The following is an 8932-nucleotide window of genomic DNA, read 5'->3' on the forward strand; positions in this document are numbered from 1 at the left end:
TGTTCATAAAAAAATAGCCATTTGGATGTTATTTGTCAACTTGCCTATAGATGAGTTAGAAAAGGAAAATAAACCTACATTCCTTTACTTTCAAAAATAATGAATAGTTAGCAATTTGTTCCTGATTTTAAAAATCTTAATTCATTTCAAATATAGTTTCATTCACATCATCCTAAAGCCCCAGTTCTTTAAAATAAAATAAAAATACAAAGTAAAATGTCCCAAAAATTACTAATAAATCTTTCCATTAATTAGAGTAAATGTAATAGAGATCATTCACTTTACTTTCTATTGCTATGAATAAATAACTATTTTTTCTTTTTTCTTTTTTTAAACTATTGGAAACCAGGTACTATTGTCAATATCTACACAGATTCTTCTAGCCAATTACTGAACATATTTGCATTTATCTAATAGGTGAAACTAACTTCTTATTCTACAGTTGTATTGGTTACTCTCTCTTTACCTTTGTACAGTTATAAGAACCAGTGCCTTTTCTTCGCTTCTAACTTGATGAATTCCCCACTCCCTTAATGCAGTTTTAGTTGTTTGTTATTTATGCACCTTTCACATTCTTTGGAATTTACAAAGAACAACATACAGTATCTACAATGTCAAACTAAAAATGCCATCTTTGCATGTACTTTACAATATAAATCAAGGATAGTATTGAGATTATGCATTTTCACAATGAATGCTTTGAAGCAGGAAGTAATTCATTCTACTTTTTACCAAGTTCAAGAAAATTTCTGAAAACTAGATAAATGGATGTGATGATAATGATTTTTTTTTTTTTTTTTATTACCAACCTATAAGGAAGACCACAATATGTGGAAGTTGTCTGTCTGGTAAAAGGCTAATTCTAAAAATGGCACCTTTTAAAATCAATCAATCAAATAACTGATTTACAACCCAAGCAGAAAAAGATAAATTTGTTTAGCATAAAATTATTTTTAAAAAGCTTTCAAATCTTCCTTACTTGAAATGGTTGCAAACGGTGGCTAACAAATTGAAATTTGATAGCAGTTCCCAATGGAAAATGCAAATATCTACTGAGCTACAGGTGAAATATTACAGAAATGACTGGAATTTCCCTGCTTTATATTGTGAATGAGTGATGGAGTAAAAGCTGAACAAACTGAAGCTTGTTTATCATTTAACAATGTACTTTGCACACTAAAGACAGAGCTTTTTTGCCCTTCTGAAATCATAAATGAAATGTAACACAGTATGTTAATTAGACCACGCACACTGGGATGACTAAATCAGAAATAGCACCAATGAGTCTTGTTCAGTTTGTTGATCTGACAAAGCTGTCAAAAATTTCAAAACTGTAATTTACTCTTTTTGGTGACAGAAAAAAATAAAAGAAATTTGAAATCCTAGAAGTACTACAGCCAAGATCTTGAAGTACTGAGTTCTTTCTACTGCATTAATGTCAACACTGTCATTCAATCACCAACCCTTGCACTCATTTCTGCTGAATGTTAGCATCAGGCACTATAAACTTGTCATACAGCACAGACTATTACTTATGACAAGCTACACAACATTTTACACTAGGAACCTATGTTAACTCTTGTACTAAATGTTATTTTCTCTTACATCTCTTAGTTTACTGAAACCATAATGAACTCCATGTGATTTCCAGTGCTTGCAGCAAGTTAAGGTCTAAAGTAATAGGAAGGTGCCTTGACCAAGACATACATGTAATGCTTCATAAATAGCAATGTATACATGAGAGAGCACCCAATTGTTAATACTTGTTTTGATACTATGGAAAATGGGTTATCTAAAATTATCTGCCATATTAATGACTTAAGTGGCAGAAATGGTAAAGTGGATTTTAGTTATAATGAGAACTGCTAGGTCCTCGTACAAACTTTGGTGGAGCAAGATAATTTACTCAATATGCTACTTGTGTTTCTTCTGATTGAATATATAACAATGAAGCAGGTGCATTTTGTGTTGTGTTTCTCCACATTCTAGTGCATTTTTGCCTTGCTGCCAAATACTAATTAAGTTAATACTTGAAACCATAATACTGTTTTGATCAAGAATGGTAAAACTCAAGGTGACTTGCAATTTCCTTCAATTACTTTTGTTACTTGGTCTTCAATCCTTTCCTAGCACCTATCATCAATCTAAGTATTCAATATGGATTTGTCCAGCTTGTCTGACCATCTGTTAATAGGAAAATTATTTACATAATCACGACTGCAAAATCTTTATGCAAGTTGGCCAACAAACCCCTTTCAGTGCTTAAGAGACTAGAGTGATATGATATGTACTATCTCAACAAATTTGTAATCACTCTTGTCTCTACAAATAACAAAATTATGCATTGATAATCTAAATTGTGCAATGCTTATTATGTAGTGAAGAAAAGTAACTAGAGTTTATGCTCTTTTCTCAAGTTTAATGTATTTGTACAAAAAGATTTACAAAAAGATCAGGTTCAAAATCTTTTACCATTTGAGACTTTTAGGAAAATAAATTACTGTTTGTAGACTTCTGATGCCTGAGCTTTCAACTCTGCAAACTTTGCTGTAAAGTCTACACTATTTTCATTGTACACAGATATGAGATTCGGCAACATGGGGCCCGAGGAAGCAGGCTGTGATGATCCCCGAGAAGATGATCCCTTGACTGGGGACTCAAAATGTCCTAGCAGGCTTGAGAGGGAGAAATCATTGACCTCATTGTTAAGCCACTGGTTATCAGACTGCTGCAGAAGACGTGAGGGTGACGAGGGTGGGGAGGGAGGTGTGGTGGACAAGGCTGGAAAGCCTGATATATCCACTGCAGAGATCCCTTCAACAACGCTGCCACCATCACCATTGTTTTCAGTAGCAATCCCGCAACTGTCACTTACTAGAGATGGTGTACCCAGGAGAGCAGAATCAAGAGAACGGGGCTGAGTTGCAGCAGCAAGTAAGCCTGGTAAAAGATGGGAAAAAAAGAAAGGTTAGTTAACATCATTACACACTTTCTAAGAGTGAAACTCTATCAACTGTCTCTGCATTATAGAAAAGATAAAGGTATGTAGAATCTTAATACAGTGGGAAAACATAATTGGATAATTGGGGGAAAAAAGGGAAAACAAGCTAAATTTAATACTTACTAGAAAAGCTGGAGTTAGAGTTGGAGATTCCTAAGGTAATATCTAGTAGTTTGTCACTACTGGTCTCCTGGAGACTGTTAACTCCACTCATAGATGAAGTAGAAGTTGTAAGCCTTACGTATGTGGAGGTGACAGTGGAAACAGTGGATACTGGAGGCATCTCTGCACCTAGTGTCACAGTAGTACTTTCCCCAAGAAGACTTGGTGCCTGGTCTTCCAGTGTGACAGTTCCCCCAAGGGAAATATCTAGGAGAGGCAAATTGACAACACCTTCAGGAATATGGAGCTCTGGCACGGTCACTGCTGATGCATTTTCGTGATGTGGTGAGAGGAGAGATGCAAAACTCCTGCTCATGTCTGGAGGTGATGAGGCAGAGAGAAGAGCGGAGAGAGAGGGTGGTGTAGGTGACACATTGTGAACTTGGATGGGGGGGGTATTGCTAATGGAGTGTGGTGTGGGTGTGTTGAGTAAGGAGGCAAAGCTATTGGTTTGTGAAGGAGGGGGTGAAAGCTCAAGATGGCTTGTACTGGCAGTAGTGAGTAATTTTGTAATGGGTGATAATGAGGATGAAATGCTCTGTGTTAGTACATTTGATGACAATGAAGGTGATATAGATGATGATGAATTACTGACTAGGGGTAAATTGGTCATTATTCCACCACTTAGGCTTGGTAATGAATCAAGTGAGAGTGAAGAATTGAAAAGTGAAGGTGATGGAATTCGTGGACATGAAGCTACTGTGGTTACAGTAGAATGGCCACCAGTATTGGGGGATTTGTTCATGTTAGATGGCTGTGGTGTCCCTGGTGGCGTGCTCAAATCTGGTAGTTCACTCAGTGCTTGTGATACTATAGTGTTGAGCAGCCCATTTACATGGGAAGCATTAGTTACTGTATTCACTGTAGTACTGAGTGTGTCATCAACTCTTGATGTAGATGGAAGAGCTTCAACCCTTTCTACAGAATTACTGGGTGTGTCCACAGTGACTGGAGCTCCACTTGCAGAGGTAGGCATTTCTACTGTCAACAATGGCTGACCAGATACATTGACAGATATAGCATTGCCTAATGCACAGGGAGTACTTGAAGGTAATGCTGTTGGAAGCCTAGTTGTCAGTGCCGGTAGCTGCACCGGTGAAGGAGGTTTATTATTAATCAAAGATGTCTGTACTGGCTGCAACAGCTGATGTCTTATTGGCTGTGTAGGTGATGACAATGAGGGTGACACTTTAGGCTGCAGGTTTGAAGAGATGAGGCTGCCTGTGGAGACTGGAATACCACTGGGTGCTGGAGCAATTGTAATAGGTATGAAGCTGCTACTAGTCTGAAATAGATAGCATAAGAGTAAGTAATTTCCATGTTCCATTTTGGTTCAGGTGGATGTCCTAATAGTCAATGTTGCAAAAATGGTAATATAATAAAATAAACGGTAGATTGCTGGACATTTAGTTTTCTTTTATGTTATGTATTTCATAACATAAAAAAATAAAGAAATATATTTACCAAGCAATGTACCAACAAAAGGAAATGAAACCCCTTTTTTTCAGTGAGAAATACTATTCACTGATTGACCGATTAGTGAAAATCAAACCTTGTGCCGCAACAATAGGGTCATATGGTGAAAAATTGTTATAAAACAACTATAAATTGTACTCAGTATATGAATTATAACGCACACAGACTATGATGACAAACCTGGTCTTGGGGTGAAGGGGCGAGCATTTTGACTGTAACAACTCCTGGCGGTGGGACAACAGCTTTGGGTAATAATGGTAACTGGCGCTGGACCACAACATTCTTGCGTACAACCCTCCTGCCAGGCCTGTTGTTGTACCTTGGTAAAAATTTCTGGAAGAGAATAGAAAGTCTCAATAACCTGCTCTAAATCGAAGAATTTAAAAAATATATATCAAAGATACAAATACAGCAAACAAAAATCAGTACCAATCCTTTTTTTTTCTTTATATATATATAATTAATCCTCAACTTCACAATAAATTCTAAGCCATTAAAATTATGTCCCCATAACTTTCATATCAAAATGGAGTTAATGGAAGAAATGGAGGAAAAAAATAATAACAAAAATAAGAAATAAAAGGAGTAATAATAATAACAACAATAATAATAATGACTGGAAGAGTAGCAGGAGGAGGAATAAGAAAAAGAAAAAGAATATGAAGGAGGAGATAAGACAATATTCCTCCCAAGAAACTTACATTCAGCTGAGCATTGAAGCTGGCCTGCTGAGAGTGAACCTGCCTTGGCGCAGGTGCTACAGGTACTCTGAACTCTCCCCCATCACCCCCAGTCCCTACCACGACCCGCACTCCTGCCATCTGCCCCTGATCCTGTGAGCCTGAGGTGGTGCTTGTTGTGGGGATGGCACCCGATGAAATGGGTGGCAAGAATGTCACTTCGACTCCATTGCTGGTGCTGCTACTGGTGCCATTCGTCATGTCAACCTAAAGACAAGATTGGTAATTACAATCTCTTAATAGCAAGTCAGAGATGAATTTCTTTCAATTAATGAAATCTTATCTTTGTGTTTCACCTCTATTTAAACATTTCATTTTCTTACAAATACAAAACTGTCCAATTTGTCCTTACCTTTGATATTCCTGAGCCCATTACATCTGGTATCAACTTTTTGGCTGATGAAGGCTTGTTGCGTTCCTTGAGTGTTTTGGCAGCAAGAGGACTTCGCCCAGCAATCACTTGCTGCATTCCTGGGCTGCGCACATTGGGGCTGTTTCCACCAGTTGATCCTAATCTTCCACTGCGAGGGCTCCTACCACTGTTGGGACTCCGGCCAAGCCCTAAGAGGCCTTGTCCCTTTGTTGCAGCTGGGCTACGGAACCCACCACCACCACGGCCACATACATGGCCACAAGAACAGGATTCTGTTGGGCTTTTAGCCATGATCACTCTTGCCATGGACAACAGCTGCACAAGCATTCCTGATAGATTCTCCACTGCTGCTCTTTTGGCCTCCCCTACATCCACTTTACTTTTATCATTTGCATTTTCTCTACTGTTGTCTGCTGTCTCTTTGCCTGTTGCATCTGGTCTCTGCTCTCTCTCCATATCAAGCATGGCCCCCATCCCTGCCCCTGGAAGATTACTAGATGCTATGGTAGCTGCCTTTGTTATATCACAATTGACAATTCCACTTATAGCTCCTCTTGATGGACTATCCTCCTGCGATTTTGTCTGTGACTCATCTGATTCACTCAGTTTCTCTGTCACTGGCTCCTCAAAATCATATTCCAAGTTTAGTTTCTTATTCTGCCCAAACTGAAACAGGAAAAGCAAGTTGCATATAATAAATATTCTTTGTCTCCCAAGCTTAAAACATACCAGTATATACCATTTCACTATGCAATGTATACAACTAGATAACAAGTTCACCAGGATCCTCTTACCAACAGATACAATTCTCCAATAGTTATTCCTCCCACAGAGCTGAGAGTCCAACCTCCCTGTATTTTCTGCATCCAGGCTTCAGTGTCCTCACCAGGTGTTGCTGTGACATCTCCCTTTTGATCTTTTTCATCCTCATCTGGCCTAGGACTATCTAATCCCTTCTCTTCCAAAGGGCCATTATTTCGTGCTGAAGTTGCCTTTGAGAGAACAGGGAAAAATTGTATATCAATAGTTATCTAGACAGTTTTTGGCCACAGGCTATTAAAGAGGCCAATAATAAGTGAATAGTGTTTACAATGAGGAACAAATATATTACCTGGTTTGCTGAAGAGTTTGCTGAGCTCTTTTGCGCTTCTCCAACATTCGCTGTGAGCCTGGTACTTTCCCCTACACAAACAACATCAGCATCATTCTCTGGTGTTCCAGCATTGGCCACAGTCTCCAGAGCAAGCAACTGTCTTAATGCTTCTGTTGACTCTGCTTCACTCTCTTCCTTCACTTTAATATCGGAGTCTATAATGCCGTGTGACATCATGAGTGGGGAATCTGGAGGTTCCTCTTTCACCTGCATAGGTCCACAAGCACTCTTCGTCGTACCTGCTGGAGCATCTGGTGAGAGTATGACAGCCTCTTCTTGGTCCCCATCTGGCGAGTTCATCCCCCCCACCTCCACGTCACTTCCATCCTCCAGTTCTTCTTGGGACACTTCTCCTCCCAGGTCTTCTAAATCTCCTCCCAGGCCATCCACATCACAGCCAGGACCCTCTGCATCTCCCCCCAGCCCCTCTGCATCACACTGTGGACCCTCCCCCTCTCCTGCAATCTCATCAATGATTATCTCTTCTGTTGGTCCCTTGTTCAAGGTTTGTTTGTTTTCCTTGCGCTTGTTACTTCTTCCAATTTTCTCTCCACGCCGTCTGAGTCTTGCCTCGTGGCTGAGGAGGGACACTGCTGAGCTCTTCATCAACACATCAGGCTGCAATGATGAAAGGCTTTAGGAAGAGGGACTAGGAATATCTTGTAACAAGGATATTCTTACTAGAATCAAAGCAATAGTAGGAATATCAGTGTTATGTAAAATTAAGGATCAAGAATTACTATACTTTACTTACAACACTAAATCCCAATATTTCCTAGCAACAAAAACTACTATTACTGCTACAACTACTACTAGCACTAAAAATTATGAATGCATGTATACCTATTGATAAATAACAAAAAACAAATCAATCTATGATAACCTAATTACATGAAAGATATTTACACATTACAATCAGACTCACCTGCACTGAGATTGGCTTAATAACAGTGCCCTTGGGAGGTAATATTCTCAGAACCTTTTCCTTGACATCCTCCAGATTCACAGGAAACGTCGCCCTGGAGGAAAGGGTTTCTCGCTGGTTTCTAGTCAAGGAAAGCACAATAATAGGGGTAAGGGGAAAAATGATGCAATATCACAATGAAGAAAAAGAAGAGGATGGTAAAAACAAAGACTGGTCAAAATTTGTAAATCCAAAGGATACAAGCTTCAGTTCTGATCTCCGCCACTTCTCCTGCAGGTGGGAAATGAGAGCTGCCAAAGGTCGTTGGAGAGGAGTTGTCACACGGACCCGAGGATTGTGCGCTTGCCCCTGGACATGGCACCAAGCATGTATACTTGCAGGCACGATTTCCACTGTTATGCTTAAGGGGACTCTAAGCTCTCCATGCTCACGATGTTCTATAAAAAGTAAGGGCAAATAATAAATTCTCTTGGAAATTTGAAGAACTAACCCAAATCTGAACACTTTCATCACTTCTATTTCCTGGCTAAGTAAGAATTGTATAACAAATATATGCTCATAGTATGACAGCCAATTAAAGTTCACATAAGTTCAGATTTTTTATAGGATTATATATACAACTCACAGAGCTATGGTAACCAAAGCAACCACAGCTGAGGCCATACACATCCAGTGGTGTTCTCAGACCAATTATACAACCATGCTTCAATTTTGTTAGCTTAATTTTTCATCTATAACAGAAGTACTGACCAGTTCATATCAATAGTAGTAGTGCATAAACATGAACATATTGATGTTCCCAAGCCCTATTATGCAAAACACAAATCTCCTCACCTTCAATCTGATTCAGCTTTTTGAGAGCTCGGCAAATAGGTGTTCTCACCCTGACACTTTTGCCTTTAACCCTGACACTGGTCGAACCCTTGCGAATCAACTCCTGCAACTTCTGCCCCTTGCGCTCATCTAGTGTGCCTCCAATCTTCTTGCGCAGCTCACCATAATTAATGAGGCCGTAAAGTTCCTGGGTGGCCTTCTTGACTCCTGTAGCATAGTAAAATGTAATCAGTAAATAAAATGAATTTAAGTTTCTCTATACATACAC

At 39.2% G+C, this 8932-nt stretch overlaps 1 protein-coding gene across 1 annotated transcript in view; it reads right to left on the reverse strand.

Annotated features, from left to right (window-relative positions):
• Positions 1-2398: 2398 nt before the first annotated feature.
• The window catches only part of crm (cramped chromatin regulator), a 15969-nt gene continuing 9435 nt past the window's right edge, over positions 2399-8932 (reverse strand). The window contains exons 6-15 of the mRNA XM_070116986.1: positions 8665-8871; positions 8071-8267; positions 7831-7944; positions 6864-7523; positions 6547-6744; positions 5732-6418; positions 5341-5586; positions 4820-4972; positions 3125-4448; positions 2399-2940 (exon numbers count right to left, since the gene is read on the reverse strand). Coding sequence (XP_069973087.1) covers positions 2498-2940; positions 3125-4448; positions 4820-4972; positions 5341-5586; positions 5732-6418; positions 6547-6744; positions 6864-7523; positions 7831-7944; positions 8071-8267; positions 8665-8871 — 4229 coding nt within the window. The 3' untranslated portion in view covers positions 2399-2497. The remainder of the gene's footprint in view (positions 2941-3124; positions 4449-4819; positions 4973-5340; positions 5587-5731; positions 6419-6546; positions 6745-6863; positions 7524-7830; positions 7945-8070; positions 8268-8664; positions 8872-8932) is intronic.

Source organism: Penaeus vannamei, chromosome 39 (assembly GCF_042767895.1).
Source record: "Penaeus vannamei isolate JL-2024 chromosome 39, ASM4276789v1, whole genome shotgun sequence".
NCBI lineage: Eukaryota > Metazoa > Arthropoda > Malacostraca > Decapoda > Penaeidae > Penaeus > Penaeus vannamei.